General features: G+C 39.4%; 2 protein-coding genes across 2 annotated transcripts; both read right to left on the bottom strand.

Annotated features, from left to right (window-relative positions):
* Window positions 1–14,999: 14,999 nt before the first annotated feature.
* Window positions 15,000–15,962, bottom strand: LOC134815526 (uncharacterized). Its single transcript, XM_063824065.1, has one exon. It carries the CDS (start codon window positions 15,960–15,962, stop codon window positions 15,000–15,002), a length of 963 nt encoding a protein of 320 aa, XP_063680135.1.
* Window positions 15,963–16,574: 612 nt separating this feature from the next.
* Window positions 16,575–17,864, bottom strand: LOC134815527 (synaptic vesicle 2-related protein-like). The gene has a single exon (XM_063824067.1). The coding sequence runs from the start codon at window positions 17,862–17,864 to the stop codon at window positions 16,575–16,577; it is 1,290 nt and encodes a 429-aa protein (XP_063680137.1).
* Between the last annotated feature and the right edge of the window lie 2,746 nt (window positions 17,865–20,610).

Here is a 20,610-nt window from a genome sequence, read left to right on the forward strand (position 1 = left end):
TCCAGTAGGTTACAAGACTTAAGTTCAAGTCGAGGAACACTTTGATTAAGCATGATCCTTGTCTAGTTGGAGTTTTCGCATATCATGCAGTAGTTATCTACTAATCACTCCTAAACTGAGCGTTTTAGAGTCGAATCTCGAACCCTGCCATTCGGCCAAGTAATCTTAATCTGAAGTTCTAGAATTACAGTTCTAATGTTCTAGTACTAATGTATTAGTGCCCTAGATAAGATCTCGAGGCAGCTGTAATAAAAAAGAGCTAGCCAGTAACCACTTGATTAAAAAACGAGGGAATGACACACATTATCATACGATGGGAAAATCTATGCGAACCAAACCACTGCGGTATTACTATTATGGTAAATGAGCTAAATTAAACTGCAGCCAACAGATCTCAATCCAGGGATTACAGACCAATATTGGTCGAGGCAGTGAAGTCAATTATGATTATAAAGTGGGGTACTGGTCAGTGGTCAAGCGACAATCTGGCCCGGATCCAGTGCCAATTTATTTTAGGTCCGGTATTCTTGGTACATATATTATGGTTTCATGGCATGAATAAATGAAAAGTTGAATTTTGGTCATTACATTTTGGCTAAATTAGTGCCAATGAAAAATTGTTGGAGTTTTCACAAATCATGCAGTAGTTAAACTTATTTACTAATGACTCCTAAAGTGAGCGGTTTGAGTATATGATGTGCATGAGTCGGCAATTGCGAACAATTTGCTGTTAGCAACTGACCCATTGACCTTTACTAAAGAAACCGTAATTTTGAAAAATTGCCATTTCGTAAGACACAAATATGCTGCTGGCCTGGCCCATTAAGAGAGATGCCCAATAAAGTAGATCATTCTCCAATTTTTGTAGGTGTTTCTGGACACAAAGTGAGTCATCTTACATCTTGTGACAAATGCTGTGTTGCTCATGAGTCTTTAAGACCTTTCTAGTTAACAGTCCAATAGCCCATTTGTGAATATTGTCATTGTTCGCTCGGCAAAAATCCGTTTTTCAGCCACATTTCCGAAAATAAGCCTTTTAGGGTATATGTTGCTTCATAAGTTGTATATAAATGTGGCCATTATGTACATTTTAGTGTATCAGAATAGTCTTTACGACCTTCCTAGGCGGAAATGCCAAAAATCACGGAAATTATGAACTGCGTCAAGCCAAAAACCGTTTTTCGGCCATATTTCCGAAACAAAGCATTTTAAGGTATATGTTGCTTCATAAGTTGTATATAAATGTGGCTATTAGGCACATTTTGGTGTATCGGAATAGTCTTTAAGACCTTCCTGGGCTGAAATACAAAAATTCGAGTGACCGCGAAACCCTGAAAAAGGGTGTGAGCGAAAACGCCCTCATTGCATTTATTTCAAAAATGCAATGAAGTCCAAATGTTTTAAGAATCATCTAGAGAGGTGATAACCGTTGAGAAATCGCTTTTAACACGAAAAGCTAACGAGATTCCGTTTCGTCTCAGACTATGCGTACTATAATCTTGGATTGAAGTAAAACAATTCCAATCTGATGACACAAAGGAGCTTACATCCTGACACCATGGTTCATCAATCGTGATAAGACGACTGAGGGTAATGGCCAGGTATCCGTATTGTTCGTTAATTCATTACCTACATATATTCCACCGATATTGGTCATTGGACCCAAATGCTGTTGTGTAAGTGTAACTGTAAGCGTGACAAATACTATCATAGATTTAAGCACTTCGAACAAAAGTCATACTCAGGAGCTACACCACTATTATAAACTGAATACCATCAACAATAAAATTAGCATGCTGAGCTGTGTAAATATATAGTTCTAGTTAGTCCAATTATAGTCCTGCAGCCCACGTGGGAATTTAATAGCATTGGTTTATAAATTCTAATTATAGATCACATTAAATTATCATAGATCATAGATGAAAATGGTTGAGGGTCTATTAATCATGGCCAGGTGCCATCTGGGTCATTTGCGTTAATGATATACCTAGCATTAAGAATACGGAACTTATTGACTTTATGTATTTAACAGAATATGTATTATTTGGCTTCGAGTTGAGTTCTATAGTCTATACCCACAAAATTGAAAAAACATACTCAAAAATAAAACTAAAACATTGAGATTGAGAGATCATCGACCCAAACCACACCGGTATACGTAATTATCGGTAAATAAGACAAGAAAATGAGCTGTACAGTAATTAGTGGCATGGCATCGAATAGAGAATAAATAAAGCTTTTTCAGTTATTTAGAATATATATTCGCATGTATCCACACTATATTTACATTACACGTTCAACGTGATATCATTATCAGTGCAGTGTGTACAACACCAACTACACCGATCACCACTCATATACAGCACAATTTCATGGGATCATTCCCCAGTTGTCCCTAGTTTTTCAGAGTTAATCATCACCGATAGACAGCATGAGAGTAGGCCTGGCCATCTTGAAGTGATAATAATAAATAAAGCAGTTAACGTTTTATGGCTGGAGATTCAGAATTATAGGTTGTCAAAGATAATTTAAATATTAATTTGATTGGTAAAGAAGTGTTGTAGTGGTGTAGTTAAAATTTAAACATGAAGTTTAAAATCTTCTGAAAAGCGAACCAATAACGAACCATTCAACATTTGTTTGCAGACCTCTTTGCACCTCCTTGGGTCAGTACCGAGGAAGGCACTCTTAATATGATGAATCGTGCCTTGTACGACTGCAAATTCTATTGTTCAGAGTTCATTGAGGACCATTCTGTCGGATCTAACAGTCAGTTTTATTACAATTGTTTCTTTCACTTTTATAGGATTAGGACACATTGAAATTAGTTGATAATGCTAGTAATGACAATCGCTATTATAAAGCTATAACTAGCTCGGGATCCGTATTGCAAATTAACACAGCAAATAGTCAGCTGATAGGTAACAGCCCTCTAACAGCCAACAGTTTCTTGTAATAATTGACATAAACATAAACTAATAGTAATAAAGTGAAAAGAATGACACTATCATGCATCAGGGCGAAAGATGACAATAGAATTATAAGCTAAATTACAGAAGAGTCAACGTGAGCGTGAACATTTCTTAATTTTAATAATATATCATCCTCGGAGCTGCTACAACGAATGATTAATGTGGGGTAGTATTATAATTATACTGATACTTATTGAACTTCAGTTGTCCTCGCTTCCACGTGGTTATCATACCAGGTACTTAGCCACATAATTATATTTATATTTATAGTAGAACAATGATCTCTTTAAAAGTTTTAAGGTTCGGAAATATTAAGGAAGGTACACCATGCCTCCCTTTCTCCCTCCCTGATAGCTAGGTATTGAAATAAATAAACATAATTTAATTAACAGCGTTCATAAAATGATCTTTTCGGGCTACTAATACTATCATAATTATTCATCTCTGTAAGTCGAACGTTAAAATTTCCGGAGAACTTGTTAACTTTTCGAAAAATGAGGACTTTCGTCGAAAACGACAAATTTACTTCAGTTTATTCGTTATTATTGGGGAAATGTCTTGTGACATGGATCATAGTGTAGGTAACACAATTAGAAATAGTAAAAGAAAAAACTGGTGCCTTTTAAATTTGTATTGATTCAATTTAAGTTGCCGAATTGACCCAAATGTATAGTATGTAGTATAACTGTAAGTAGTGTGACAGCACTTCGAATAGCTGAACAAAAATGTTTTACTCAGGAGTCAGGAGCTACACCACTATTATAAACTGAATACCATCAACAATACAATTAGCATGCTGAGCTGTTTTAATATATAGTTCGAGTTAGTCCAATTATAGTCATGCAGTCCACGTGGGAATTTGATAAGCATTGGTTTATAAATTATAATCATAGATCACATTAACTTATCATAGATCATAGATGAAAATGGTTGAGTGTCTATTAATAATGTGGGGGGGGGGGGGGGGGGGGAGGGGTGCCATCTAGGTCATTTGCGTTAATGATATACCTAGAATTAAGAAGACGGAACTTATTGACTTTATGTATTTAACAGAATATGTATTATTTGGGGCTTCGAGTTGAGTTCTATATCTATAATCTATACCCACAAAATTGAAAAAATATATATAAAGTAAAACTAAAACATAGAGATTGAGAGATCATCGACCCAAACCAGTAACCACACCGGTATGCGTAATTTCCTGTGCAGGCCCCTGGCCTTCTTTCCCCTCGGAACTTATGACTCCAGCAGTCGCATTCAATGTAGATCATGTTTCATTATTTCTTTAAGTTTCGCCAACCTTACTCAGTATCGGTAAATACTTTTCGACAAGAAAATGAGCTGTAATTGGCATCGAATAGAGAATAAATAATGCAGTTAACGTTTTATGGCTGGAGAAAAGACTACTCAAACTACTTACTTTAGCAGCTGGATTAGAAAGGGGGTAGGCTACTACCCCCTATCTTAATAAGTAATTCGATGACCAAAATTCATGGCATAGAACATGGAGAATTACCCAATTAATTACCCCCCCCCCCCCCATTAGATACCCATTCCTAAATTGTAATTGTATTACTATCAGAGTGATATTGAATAAAAATATTGTCAAATTGTTATTATTCTAGAGGGTAAATTAGAAAATTTTTATTTTGTTACAATCAACAACCAACCCCCCCCCCCCCCCCCCCCCCCCCCGTCCCCCCCCCCCCCCCGGAATCAACCGTAATCATTTGGAAACCCCCCCCCCCCCCTACGGCTGATTACGTAAAATGTGAACGACCCCTATGTAATATAGATTTTTAACTCTTATTTGAATTGCCATAATATTATGAATCATTTGCTTCAACAGAGAAAAAAAAGAAAAACACTTTAATTCTGCTCAAACATCGAATTGATTTAATCATTTATGTTTCAAATACAAATTACTATAATTATAAGCATTTAGAATACACCATAATTTTAATCACTAATGTAATTAATATTCGCACAGCTCTAAAAACTTCAATTTTACATACAATTATTATGACAAACTGAGTCCTCAATATCCCACATTGATACCGTTTTAGTTAATAATATCAGACACCACTTACTCAAGATACGTCCGAAAAATTTGACCTCGACTTATTTGTTATTAAGTCTGAAAAATGGAGCATATTTTGGTTTTGACTTTTGACAATGATAAAATTGATCATCATTATTTGATGCACAAATATTTCAGACGTAATGTTCGTGTATAAAATGTGTCAATGCGTTAAATGCATCACGTGACACATCATGTTGTATATTATATAATAGTTATCCGGATTTGTTAACAATTTAACTGAGTTGATTCAAGAAAATAACTCTAAATAAATAGCAACTCATTCCAAAAACAGAAACCTTCGTTCGAATTAAAGGAGGTAAACACAGTAAAAATTGCCATCAACATACATTTATGGTTTTACAGGATCAAAATATCCTCCAAAATCAAATAAAAATCGACAAACTAATAGATTACAAGACGAGAAAAGTCTTGCAATCTTTCGCCGGAAAGATACAAGAGTTAACTGAATATGACGTGCTCACCGGTAAAAAATGATCGGTCTACAGTTCGATAGAATCTTGATCAGTTTCCCATAAATCACGCGGTTTTGGCGTGTTTATTGTCAAACAACTTCCGAACGGTTTCATCAGAATCATATTCACTTCCAACCACCAGCGATCGTCTCTGACCGCAGAGTGGTCTTTAAAAGTAAAAGCAAGTTGTCTTTCTTATTTGAAACATCTAATTTGAAATTTACCAGTCACACGGCCAAATTCCACCTTGTTGCTTAGATCTCTGATTGCAAGTCTGAGTCCTCAATTAGATTTCACTGAAATAATCACACATGAGCGCTCACGCTACCATCTAAAGCATAAACAATTAAAGTTTACGCAAGTATCTCTTAGACGAACGCGTGATAACTCACGCAACAATCACGTGACTGCAATCGCGCTAGCCTCACTTGAAAAAAGATTCCTAACACCCACTCTGGGGTGACGAGGTCCTATAAAATTGACGTCAGGGTACTGAGGTTGCCGTGTGAGATGTTCTGGGGGAGTGCCGAGGACTCCAGGAAGTGCTGACGCTCTAGATCCATCAGAGTTTGTCTGATTCTCTCGCTCAGCTTCTTTCGCTTTATCATTCCAAAATTTGAAAATTCGATTCTTCGGGGCCACACCCAATTGACATTGAATTGCTTATACTGGTATTTGTGAACATGTTAGAGACTCCGTTGTAACCTATTGCAATAGGTCATTTAATCCGGTATATGATCTGAAAAGATGGTGCGAAACTGATTTAAAATGACGAAGTTATCAAGCAATTAATTGTTTATCTCGTTAACAAAATTGATTGAGTACTCAATGATTACCCAATTACATCACCGTAATTGGGCTCTCTATATACACGACTCCCATAATGCAGATCTAGCCTCAACCCAATCACCTGATCACACGTAATGAACAAACTCGTTATGCGTCATATCTCGGTCATCTGAGAAGCTACAACTATCATTTTTTCAAGACAAACGTAATTTAAATGGTCAAACACCATTCAATAAAATTTGGCTCGAGCCTCGATCCGACTATCTTAACTATCAACTAAATGCGAAAATGAACATTCATTTGAAAAAAATGAACACGAATATGTTTCGATTTGACAAATTCCTCGAACCAGTGGTGGTAGTAAGTCATGACTTACTTACTTGACTTAAGGCGGGTAGTATTCCCGAGATCCATTGACAACAGTTCTCCACAGCTTTCTGTCTTCCATCATTCTAGCTATCTCATCTACTGACGTCAGCCCAGTTATCTAGTAGTGTTAAGTGAGGTCGCCCCCTGTTAGTATGCCCATGACTCGGCTTCCAGAGGATCAGTTTGTTCAGTGTCAGCTCCGGATGTCGGTGAGCGTGACTTGCAAGTCTGAGCCGTCGTTGGGTTATCTTGGAGCTGACTTTGGGAAGATCACCGTACAGGCTGTGGTTGCTGACATGGTCTCGATATTGATTGATGTTAAGGGCCATTCTTAACATTCGCGTATAGCAACCATCAACCATCTTCTCTAGCCTTTTCGTCATAGTCCAAGTCTCGGAACCGTACAGTAGCACCGACTCCACTAGTGCTGTAAACACTCTCATCTTGATAGACTTTCTAAGCTTAGAATTCCGAAGTTTTTTAAGTGTGTGGCATGCTCCCCAGTAGTATATATACATACACCTGGCCGGCAATCACCTAGGTGTGAACTGCCCCCGGGGCCTCCCCCGGGCTGAGCTGCCCCCAGGAGCTGCCCCGGGGAGCTGGGGAACTGGGCTGCCCCGGGGAGCTGGGGAACTGGGCTGCCCCGGGAAGCTGGGGAACTGGGCTGCCCCGGGAAGCTGGGGAACTGGGCTGCCCCGGGAACCTCACCAGGGGCAAATAATCGCAACAACAATCACCACAGCAATAGCCCTGGAACTCCCCCGGACAGACCCCTCCCCGGGCTGATCCGAGGGTGAATAGAGGTCGACTGTGCACACACCTATTGCATTTGGACACTGAGCTGCGGTGGAGCTGAACACCGATGCAGTGTTGCTGATGATTCTGGGCCTTCCCCGAACTCGCCCGGAACGAGCTCCCCGTGAGCCAGGTGTGAAATGTCCTCGGATAAACAAGTAAGTAATATCGTCATTTAAAATTTGCAGACTTCCACTAACAATCAGTCTTTACATGGATAAAACAGAACGGTGATACTTTTTCAGGACAGAGTATAAATACTTGGAGTATAAATACCTGGAGAGCAGAACACCATTTGCATACTTTCAATTTTACCATGCCTTTCATTTGTGATTGTACAATTAAATTCCGCCTTCAAATATCAGATATCTGGCAAAATGTATGTTATTGTGAGTGGGTTAGCTTATGATTCATGCCATTGGACCTGGTGACGACGAGCAAGCATTTGAAACGATACTACGTGAAATTGAGGTGTGTAAGAATATCTTCACTATGCTATATAATCGTTGAGAATACTGGTCTTGATCTCCATTTAAATTGTTAATATACAATTTTTCTCCATCAGTGTGCAGAGTATTATCACAGCCTGTATAGCTATAACCCGTGAACTCTACAGAGAATAAAGGTAAACACATGTTATACTCTTGATCGGTCTTAAAACTCCCACTTTTTTAAGGGTGTCATAATGTACCAATGAACATTACACAATTTTTTTTTTAATCTCACACTTATTTTACTTCGGAGTATTCCAACAGCCACATTGTTACACAAGTGTAACTAGCCAATTACAGGAAGCCGAAGGATTTAATTAGGCCAGTGACGGTTAAGGTAGTGTGTACCATACTTTCTTCGCCCGAGACTTCGCTGCAATGGACAGCTTCTCATTTAACCCTCACACACGATTTCTCGAATATTCGGCTGAGTAGACCGGGTGGCTGCATAGACCACTCAGGATCTTTAGCTGAATGTCGACGACACTCACCCCACGACTAGGCAGGCAGTGGGTTTCGAACTCGCAATCTCACGATTACAAATCCGATGATTAACCAACTACGCTACCTGGCCCACTTTTTTAAGGGTGTCATAATGTACCAATGAACATTACACAATTACAAACAGATATTTTCAGAATCTCGGAGTGATCCCAACTAAAGCCGGACACTACACACTTCAAATTGAAAAAAGTACCACCAATGGATAATTGGGCGGAAGAGTTTGAAATTTTCCTGGCACCTCATGCTGATCAGATTTTAGCTACAGTAAAAAGGGAGCAAGAGCTGAATGCCATCAATCTTTCATATAATAAAGAATATTCAGCTGTCACCAACACCAAATGTAGAAGGGTAACGTTTGATACATTGACGGTAGAATTTTATTACAATCAGTAGTTTGATCTAATACATCGAATGTTTAAGTACAGTGAACACTATTTGTTATACCGACCAATTTTCTGTCAATGATAACATTTTATTTAATTATATGTTTAATGTTTATGATGTTTAGTCACCTAATGATGTTTTATTTGGTTATTTTTAAAAATGAAACAGAAATTTATAATAATGCTTTAAAATATACAGAAGCTGTATACAACACAAATAATCGCAACAACAATCACCACAGCAATAGTCCGGGAACTCCCCCAGGCAGACCCCTCCCTGGGCTGATCCGAGGGTGAACAGAGGTCGACAGGTACCACACTGAGCTGCGGTGGAGCTGAACACCGATGCAGTGTTGCCCCCTCCCTGGGCTGATCCGAGGGTGAACAGAGGTCGACAGGTACCACACTGAGCTGCGGTGGAGCTGAACACCGATGCAGTGTTGCCCCCTCCCTGGGCTGATCCGAGGGTGAACAGAGGTCGACAGGTACCACACTGAGCTGCGGTGGAGCTGAACACCGATGCAGTGTTGCTGGAGCGAGCTCCCCGACACGTCAGTGGGACGAATCCGGTGTAAATCTTGGCATTAGTTCTCCACCTCTTCACTGCTGAAATTATCAGAGATTATTAAAATTATTAATAATAAAACTGGTATTATGAAGCAATGAGAATGAGGTGGTACATAGTTTTGTTAGAAATACCAAATAATTACCGTAGAGAGTAGTGTCCATGTGCAAGTGAACTCCTCGACTTATCCTTGTAAAAGTACCGCTTATCATCGTAGCAACTACCGGCATTACGCTCTGTTTCAATGGTGTAGATCTGATGACCCCTGGACTTAAAGGTCCTCTGTCTCACAACACCGTTCTCTTGACCATTCAGACAAGCCAAATAACGCTCATGAGGGAGAACAAGGTCCAACACATGTTTCTTGAAACCAGAACCTGCTGCCTTACGACTTTCACTGAAGTCATCATCTACCATGAGTAAGCTATAAAGCTTAGTCCTCAATGCAACACTGCTTGTTATTTGCTTACCCAAGGTTTCATCTTTAAACTTACCCGGCACACCCTCATTCACCTTACTGTAGAGAGGGTGGTCTGAAGGGTTTCACGCACAAAGTTACTGCTTTGAAATTTAACCAAAACACTGTCCGTATCAGTGAGTAGCAACTCCACATCAGGGAATTTTCTTTTGAGCACTTCATAGAAGAATTTAAAAACATGCAACTTAGAAGATTCCAAAATTTTGAATCCTGTGTAGATCGGTTTATTGAGCATAACGGTATGTTTCGCTATCTCCACAGCTACCAAATCATCGCTAATGATGTTGAACTGTGTAAACCTCTCCTTACTAACTTGTCGGAAATGTTGATCAACTTGCCCAATCAAGGTAACATCCCGATACTTCCTCACCGATTCCATGCTTTTACCGAGTATGAAGTTAATAGCATTTTTATGGAAGTACTTCTTATTCTTTGATGTTGCAGTTTGCCGTTGCTCAGTATGGTAACTTGCCCACTTTCTCAGCCAGGCTCGTTGGTCAAAAGATATAACCCTCCTAATCTTTGTTACCCTACCACACTTGTTGACGAAGTATTGAAGGTTAGCAAGATCAAGGACGTAGGATTCCTTGTCATGAAGATTAGGAGCCAACTTTACCGACTTGAACTGGCTAGACATTCCTCTCTTCTATCGAATATTTGCTGAGTATGGGGATATATCCTTTTCAGTAATTTCCATTCTCTCAGGGAATATTGGGTATTGGTTAAGTTCATCATGAAATTCGTCAGGTATTGTAGCATCTATTTAAAGAATGTACCCCCTATCACCGTCAGCATCTTTATTCAACATTTCTTGCAGAGAGTTCTTGCTAAGGTCCTCCCATCTAAAACCATCATACGGTAACTTACCCATCTGACCAAACCGGTAAAGATTCACAGCATCGAAGAACTGGATATACGTCTCAGATTGTGAAGAATCATAACCAGGGATATATGGATTATTAGCTGTAGCATAACGTTTCATCACATTACTTATACCTCCACGTATTCCACTTTCAATCATTAAGTGCATATCAATATCTTTGACATATTCTAACCTCGGTCTAGTCATTTTGAGGGCTGCATCCCAGGAAAAGGATGGTCCACTCACATAATGAGCCGGTTCGAGCCCCATATTCTCGAGACACCATTTTCTATATCCAGACCATACATCAGCCGTCAAGAGGACATCTAGAATATTATACAGCTTCAACAAATCACCAACCATCACCAAGTTAAACCTACGGATAACTTTCTGTAGATGTTCCCATTCATCATCGGTCACCCTGGTATCTGTTAGATCATTGTGAAACTCAGCTCTACCCGGAATGGGATCGGTAAGACGGTCTTGTGAGTCTAAATAATCATAACAAAAGATACCTTTTCTCGAAAGCAGCTCCACATCAGCATCATTACCTTGTAAGATGGTGTAGACATACTCACGAACGTTTCTAAATGCTAAAGGTCCATCAAGATCTTTGACTAGATTGTCCAAGCTGCCGGTGAGATGTCTGCAACTGTCTATGAATTTCAGGCGTGGTGTCTTGATAGAAATATACTTCTCAAGGTTTTTAGGTAGCAACTTGACCCTATTAAGAATATTCCTATTTTCTTGACAAATCTCTTTAATGAACAGGTGCAAGTCGTAGGATGAAAGATTATGTGCAATCACTGTAAGATGTTTCTCAGTCTTTCTTTGTTGGTTACACGTGGAATGTGCTGGCCCGATATAGTTACTGGTCTGCCCAGACTTTAAGGGGTAATGCTGATGGTCTCTAACTCTAGTATCGCTAGGTAGGAATGGTTTGAGACAGATGTGACAATTGATATTCAGAATGCTTGCGAAACACTTGGTCAAAGGTACAATTCAACTAACAGATAAAGATAGGAAGAAGTTGACACAGCCAATGAAAAAGATTCTCCGTCAAGTACATGCGACAAAGGCCCCTAAAAAGACTATCATTCAGCATGGAGAAGGAATTTCAAAGATCTTACGTTTCATTTTACCGGTTGTTGCTAGTATAATCTCTGCTATTTAAGTGGACTGTTTCACTGATCACATAGACAATGACAGAATATAAGCTTGTTCCTGTAGATAAAAGCTTGGAAACTATCAAGGTTATAGTTCCTAGTGATGTTATTGCATATAAATCGTTAGATGTTCCACAGCTCAGTAAAAGCCCTAAACGATGTAAAACATTGTTGGATTATTTCGCAGCCATGAAACTGTACAGAGCAAAGGATGGAACTCTATCCCACGGTCCAAGGAACTATCCCGAAATTTACTTTGATGAGGTAGTTTATGGACTAGTAGATGGGCGAAAAAGACCACCAAAGGGTTATAAGACTGTTTTAGATTTGGTGAAAACGTCTAAGATACCCAAGAGACTGCTTGCTAAGCGTTTCCATAAATATTTTATTTTTACATTAATTTTATTCCTTAATAATACGGAAACATGTTGAGGTAGACAGTTATCATGAAATTGTTTTGTGTAATGTTGATACTCTATACGCTAATTTTCTATTTATAAAAATATATGTTAAGGTGTTTACCTTGTAAAAATTAAATATTAAACGGTATGAAAACTTACGGGTGGTAGGGGTTTTGGTTTTATTGAACACTCCCCCTTCTGGATCTCGCTGAAGATATATGAGTTGAGATAAAGCCTCAGTTTTGAATCTCTTTAATCTAGATAGAGCACCTACACTTTGAAAGTTGTTTAGTATTTGGAAGTGGTCGGTATCATTTTAGAGTTCTAAATAGTCTCACCTTGACACACTACTCAAGAGTTCCTCGAGCTCATCGAAGTCTTCGGCCACGTCGGGTGCTGAGGTTACCCTGAAAAAATTATTATTTGATCATTATGGCTCTATTTTGGTGCCGTTATATTTGAGTTAGAAATAATTGTAGTAAATTTTTTGGTCAAAGCTACTTACGGGATTCTCGGTATCTTCAAAGTTGGTTCTCCAGTGTCGGTGGTCCGCTCACTGAAATGGTTTTTTACAACTAACTCTCCGTCAAATGAAGTAATACAAATCTAAGTTTAAAAACATAGATCAATGAGTTAAGTATTACTTCATTTGACGGAGAGCTAGTTGTTTTAAAAGTATTGAAATTAATACCTTAGATAAGAAGTTGTAAAAATGTGTAAATACTTACGGACACCAACATGGCCACCCACGACCCGACTCCTTTAGTACTTTAATATGTTTTCGCTTGCAGTTTTCTTTGTGGTCTGCGCACCTAATAAAAAAAAATCGGTGATAATAAAATCAAGTGGATAAATTAACAGTGAGGTTCATACAATTTCGAAACATAATTAAAAAGGTCAATGAAAAAGTAAACTAACTCTCGTATCGGGTGTGGTTCGGGTCTTTTTGACATATTAAGCAGAGACAGAACAAGCAGAGACAGAACAAGTTGTATAGGAACTGATGGAGAATTAGAGCGTGAGACAGAACAAGCTGTATAGGAAGTAGGAACTGATGGAGAATTAGAGCGCGAGACAGAACAAGCTGTATAGGAACTGATGGAGAATTAGAGCGTGATGGAGAATTTATAGTAAGCATATATGTTCACATACTGTTGCAGGATTTTTACAAGTTGATATGAAGAAAATGTTACTAACATGTCAAGTTTACACCTTGTTCTCGTGAGCAGCTAGGTGAACGAAAAATGTTCTCATGTATTACCATGTGTTTAAACGGTGGAGTTGTTAATTCTATCTAGATAGGATGACTGTTGCATGTTGCTGTCTAAACCCACAGAGATACTTGAGTATTTTGAAAACATTTGGTTTTACTAAGTAGTTGCTGCAAATTCATGTTCATATTACAAGGGATGAGGCAAAGTTTGATATAGCAAGTACTTGCTGCAAATTGCGGGACCTATTGCTCACACCGAGGGATTTATTGCAATAAAAGTTCTCGTGCTCTAAGAAAGATCACACCGGACTTGCGGATCTTAGGAACAAGGGCCCGGGACAGTTTTGTGTGCCCCGTGGACAGAATATTCGCTACAAAATAAAAATATACTTACATCTGAGATGTCTTGTTCCAGTCCAAGAGTAAGGTGTGAAACTAAACAATCGAACTTAACAACAAATGAACGATTAATCTATCGAGGGTCCCCGGAGCCCGTTACGAGGATATTTCACACCTGGGCGGCTCACAGAGAGCCCGTTCCGGGGAGTTCCAGGGCTATTGCTGTGGTGATTGTTGTTGCGATTATTTGCCCCTGGTGAGGTTCCCGGGGCAGCCCAGTTCCCCAGCTTCCCGGGGCAGCCCAGTTCCCCAGCTTCCCGGGGCAGCTCCTGGGGGCAGCTCAGCCCGGGGGAGGCCCCGGGGGCAGTTCACACCTAGGTGATTGCCGGCCAGGTGTATATATATATACTACTCTCCCCATGCTCTTCCTTTCCTAACCCTGATATTACTCTCACTGTCTCTGATTCTAGAACCCAGATAGGTGAAGTCTTCCACATGCTCTATTATACTGTTACCCAGGGACTTGATGGTATCAGGGTTCTCGATGTTCTGACTAATGAATTTGGTTTTCCCTTCATTCATTCTAAGTCCAACTGTAGCAGCAACCCTTTCTACCTCTAGCATCAGCGTCTCTGCCTCCTTTACAGTATTTGCTATCAGAGCAATGTCATCTACAAAACCAGTGTCTGATATCTTCTCCGCCTTAACTCTCCTACTCCTATAAGGCTTAATGGTAAATCCTATTTCAGGGTGCTTGCTTAAGGCTTGTCTCATACAATAGGCAAGTGCTATAATGAACAAGTATGGTCAATGGTGCTAACGTATCCCCTTGAAGAACTCCTGCCAGGATATCAAATAGCTCGGTATCCCCATCAGGTGTAATAACTTTGCCCTTCGTGTTTACATAGAGTAGATTAATGATATCCACAATACTGTCCGGTATCCCATAGGCCTTTAGTGTTTGCATCAAAATTCCCCGGTGAAGTGAATCAAAGGCCTTCTTAAAACAACAAACACCATAGCTGCCGGTAGATTTCTCTGTCTAGCCCCCTCTAGTATCCTTCTGAGTGCCAAGATATGACTAGTAGTGGACCGTCCTTCCCGAAAACCATTCTAAGTGTCCCTAAGTACCCCTTCTATAGCCGGCTGGATCCTATTAAGCACCATTCTATTGAGAGTCTTAGCTACAAGTAAAGTCAAAGATATCCCCCTCCAGTTCCCAGGGTTTGTCAAGTCTCCCTTTTTGGGGACTGGAATGATGTTGCTTATCCTCCACTGATCTGGCGCAATACCATCTGTCAGGGCTTTGTTGCAGAAGGACAACACGATTTCATCCAGGTCGCATCTTTTGAGCACTTCAGGTGGTATACCGTCATCACCTGGTGCTTTACCTTCTTTAATCCTGAGTTTAGCAGCTTTGAGCTCCTCTAGAGTAAAAGGTTCTGTACTGATGTTGAGTCCTTCAAATTGAGTCTCGATGCTAGGATGTTCGTTTTCCACATCAGGTGTACTCCCTGACAGATTCGTGAAATACCTAAGCCAATTTTCCTTCCTCTCTTCGGCTCCGTTGCCCCTTATTTGAGTTGCCCCCTTGGCCTTCCTACCAGTAATCTCATTTATGACATTCCAACTTTCTTTATTTTTACATCTGTCTGCAGCCATTTCGACCCTTCTAACCTTGGCAACTAGATCTTCTTCAAAGATGTCCTGGTACACCTGATCTAGTTCAGTTTTTAGTAGCTTAACAGATAGTCGACTGTCTTCACTAGGATCCCGGTGATAGACAGTCTCTGCTTGCTGCAACGCTGTACGCACGTTTTGAACTCGCTGATCACCCGCGAAATCGTCACGTCTCTTCTTTTCTCTCTTAGGCAGTATGGCTTTGTTGGTATCAGCAATCGCATCAACAAAATGCCCATACAGTTCCGTAACCTCACTTTCATCGGTTTGCTCGCATAAAGCAGAGTACCGATTCTTGACTTCTACTGCATATCTCTTCTGTAGGTCTTCATCCGATTTTAGTGCTCCCCAATTATACCAGGTTTTCTTGGGTTGCTTTTTTTTCTGGTAAGTCATACCAGAAAGAATTATTTCAATTGGGCCAACGTATGGGTGCTGACTTTTGGCCCACCCTGTATAAGTAAACAAAGGGAGGACTTTTGGCAAAACCAGCTTAAAACTTTAAAACACTTTGTAGGGAGAAGAAAGATGATTTTTTTTCCTTGCATATTTTATTTTCTCACCTCTACCACTGATCATTTGGGATTTTCACCCACCGGTAATTTGAATTACTGAGTTACGTAAATTTCTAAAATTTTTATTTCTATTTATTTGATTGATTGAATGGTTGATATTTTGAATAAATTTGCTAACATGTCTTTATATCAGGATGACTGTAAAAGTATATTTTACCGACATTTGAAGTCAAGGCCTTGTTTTACTGACATTTGTGGCTGACTAACAATATATACATATATATATATACACATATCAAAAGATTCTTTAATAAAAATAGGGAACCATTAACCATGATCGTTCATCAGTTCTTCGAAGAATATTTCAGTACGTAAAATGTATCGATTTGTATTTCAATTTCAGTTAATAATAATACAACTTTTTTTGAAAGATTGAAAGATAATTTTGACATGTAAATATCTGGCATTATCAAAGATGTTTCTTTCTCGATATCTAATTCAACTTGACTTCAGACATGGAGAGTACTAACGGAATATTGAGTGCACTGATCACCAACGCAGTGATAATAACATAAGACATCGGTGTAAAGGCGACCATGGCTGTTCCAAACACTCCACCAGCCGTGCCCATAGCAGACGATATTCCGGAACCTAGTGCAAAGTTCCCTGTTCCGAAATAATCAATATCAGCAAGGATGTAAGTATGGGCCATCATGGAGAACCCGTACAAGAATTTGACCACGAAATTGCTCAGAACAATAACAACAAGGCTTTCCTTTCCTACTTCTAGCATCGCTGTGAAAGCCACCACGTTTAACAATGCGGCTATCACCTGTGATTTGCGGAAACTGAGCATATTTCTGATCAAGTGCCTGAATAACATTCCAAATGCAGATGCTAAAGTAACAATGCCCAATAACAATAATTCCGGTCCTTTAGTCACTGTCACCGAACAGTCACTGTTTGGTTCAGCCTTTTTGATTTTGAGCATCTGGATCATGGTTGGAACGAGAAGGATTGTAAGCCAGCCTTGGAATGTAGTCATTCCATCAAATAGCCCGAGTTTGACGGTTCTGGCAACAAAATTGGAAACGTTCATTGTTCCTTTTGGTATATCCTGGTTTTGCTCGTCTTGCATTTGCTGGCCTGCTGTCCCTACGAAGATGAAGTGGAGCATGAAAATGGGTGGTATAAATAAGGGTATTGAGGTGAGAAGTATAAAGATCCTCCAACCAACTAGATCTAGCAAAAGATAACCTAAACCAGCTGACCAGACTCCACCGATAGCGTACATTATAGACGCAATCATCAATATATCATGTTGAATCGCTTTTTCGGAAGCCAACTCAGCTATCATGACCAAACAAGTCGAAAAGCTGAGTCCTATACAAATCCCGATGAGCGCTCTAGAAAGAAGGAGCAAGTAGTAGTCAGCAACTATAGCACAGATCACTGCACTCAGAACACTTAAATATAGGGAGAACAGAAGTAACTCCCGTCTTCCAAACCAGTCCGAAAGAGGTCCGGAAACGACAAGAGCCACAGCTAATGTGATGTAAAGTATACAATCCAATGTTCCTTCCTGCCACTCAGACAGTTCAGTGACACAGGATATTTGTTGAGTTATCACTCCAGGCAAATAAGTTTCCACTCCATGTCCAAAATTGATTAGAGCACCAAACACTGCTAACAACTTATCCATCCGTGTCCAAAACAGCTTCCGTTCGACCAAAGATGTTTCCTCTGTTTCATCCCTCCCGTTCAGGGCGTCCGAGTCGGTCATCTTGTTTGAGCTTTTGAGGTAACCTACATAATGTTAGCTACAATTAATACACAAGAAGCGAAAGGAAGTAGTATAAAAGACAATCTGTTGATTCTTATCATCGACAGACCACAACAGGCAGTTACACTGTCACTATTACTACGTCTTCTAGTTTTTTTGTTTGGGACCGGCCCGAAGTACCAGCCAATGTTTACTCAAAAATATATATAATAAGTGTTATCAATTCAAAGTCAAAAACTCACACAAGATTAGATATTATTCATTATTGAAACGATTAAAAAGGAGCTTATCGAACAAAACATAGCCGAGTACAGATAAAGTTGCCTTTAGGATTGTAAAATTGAAATTATCATATTACTATATTAATGCACTTTTGTAGTTATTAGAGTGGAAACAGGCGCATAGCTGGCAGTTACACTATTACTACTTCTAGTGCAATAATTTATAATTAATATTAAGCTTACTATTTGCAATATATTTATGTTTATTGATCAGCTCAAATTTAATTGAATATATAAAAAGTTAATGTTTTAATTTAAAATATTGATCACCTGATTAGTAAATACAATTAGCTTATATATATCACCTCCCCACGGGAATCCATATCTATTTAACTATAATACATATTTGTTTACTTTTGAGTGCATGGCGCCTCTGCCCAGCATCAAGGAAAAAGAGAATCGCGATTATTTAGGCCAAAAATCGCGGCGCCGCGACAAGTCAAACTAGACAAAATCGCGGTGAATTTTAAATTCGTTAACTAACTTGTTAGTCTAGTTAGATTAGGGAGCGACAGGCTCTACAGCATACAGGCAAAACAATAACATCTATATTAATAAATATAATCCTTAGTGTTATCTGATGGATTCGTGTAGTGTTAGACTTAGAGTCTCATGATTTAATAGTTCATTCATTCAAATTTCTGATTGTTTCTGAATAGGCTCAGTGAAAACAGATTATAATGGAAATGAAATTGAATAGCTGAATAACGTATCAACATTTCTACGTCATACTCATATTATGAAATAGTATTAATTCAATTGTAACGATCAATATTTACATTAAAAATTTGACGACGAAATTTATTTCAAACAAAATATGTTACTGTAAAATATTTATCTAAATAGGTTTTAACGAGCAAATATGAAAATTGAAAATAAAACTGACAAAATTTAACAAATAGGGCTCAACTGAAAATTAAAATAGCGTGACGTGTACAGGAGTTGATACATGTTGCGCGTATCCAGTATCCCTTCGGCAGCACTTCGCGCGCGAAAAGTGGCATGCAACGTACATGTCAATACAGGAGATAAAATATTAAAAGAGATAAAAGAAATTAACAGACAACAGAGGGGTGAAATTTAAACAATAGTATTATTACTATTACTATTTACACGTCACTCAACTAAAAAATGTGTTATATTATTAAATTGTTTAACTTTGTTTTGTCGTTGCACGTTGACAATTGAGTGTTGGTTTCTTTTCAACTAATATAATATGAAAATTGGGCTTCTTTAATTTTTCTGTTGATGAATTATGTTCCTCTATATAGCTACGATTTGAAGTTTTAGCTTGGGGGGCCTGTGTGCTGAAGGTGGCATTCCCTGTATGCCCAGCAAACCCTACCATCTGGGGTATATCTCCAAAAGTAAAATGGATAGAACCTTCCGGTTTTCAACAAAATTTCCGTCTCGTGAATTTACAGTTGGCTCCCCAGGAGCCAAATTGGGGACAACGTAGATTCTGAATTAAACCGAAAAGTTTGATTTTGGGCTAAATAAATGATCACAGCTTTTAAACTTTGCAAAGAAATGTCGTTGTCATGACTACTAGGCTCAATGCAGCGTGCGAAAGGTAAACTTGACGTGACGCGCGACGCCATACGTGCTGTTGAAAATCTATCACCTCTAGCAAGCCCAGCAGGCGGTAAGGTTTTCTGGGTAGGCAAGAGAGCTGCATGAGAGTTCATATAAGTTCAGCTGCAAAAGAAAGCAGAAGGAAGGGGGGGGGGGAGAAATGGAAGGGGGGGGGGGTTGCAGGGAGGTAGGGGATGTTTTGCGATATAAGACTTATAATTTCGGCGGTTAATATGTATGAAGTTTTAAAAGTCGATTTTGAGGGCGAAGATTGCGTTTTTACCTACCCATCCAGGAGTCCCCTTTCTTGTTGGCGAAATTCTCTACTTTCTTAACCATCCGTCTCTATCTCACTCCTTGCCTCCTTTTCTTCCTCCTCAACAGCTTCCTCTTTTCAATCAGGCTGTCAATCTCCATCCTTTCGCCCGTTCTATAAAGCTCATGCCTTCCTTTCCATCCTAACCAGCACCAACTTCAACAATACCATACAACTGACACCCTCGTCGTCACTACATCACAATGCTCACCAACTTCTCTTGCGAAATGGTTTCCGCTTGAGAACCACTGCAAACTTCACTACCACACAACTCATCAAACTTACCCAATCGACCATCAATGACGACGGCCACTTCACCTTGTGCTCTTTAGCTACAGGTGGTTCGACAGAAATATCTCTTGTCAAGGAAGGCCCGGATATCCTAAGGCACTGTGGTTGTATTTTCCTGGCTAGAACCTCCGCGCAGTTTACATGTCATACTCCAGCCGACAGACTCCCCTTCCCAATGCACTCATTCGACCCCGATGGATATTCCTGCCTTTTGACTGTGTCAAACGACGTCACATAACACAGAAACAACTCTGTCCCTCTCCTGCTATCCACGTCGAGGACT

Source organism: Bolinopsis microptera, chromosome 5 (genome assembly GCF_026151205.1).
Source record: "Bolinopsis microptera isolate Bmic1 chromosome 5, MBARI_Bmic_1.0, whole genome shotgun sequence".
Classification (NCBI taxonomy): Eukaryota; Metazoa; Ctenophora; class Tentaculata; order Lobata; family Bolinopsidae; genus Bolinopsis; species Bolinopsis microptera.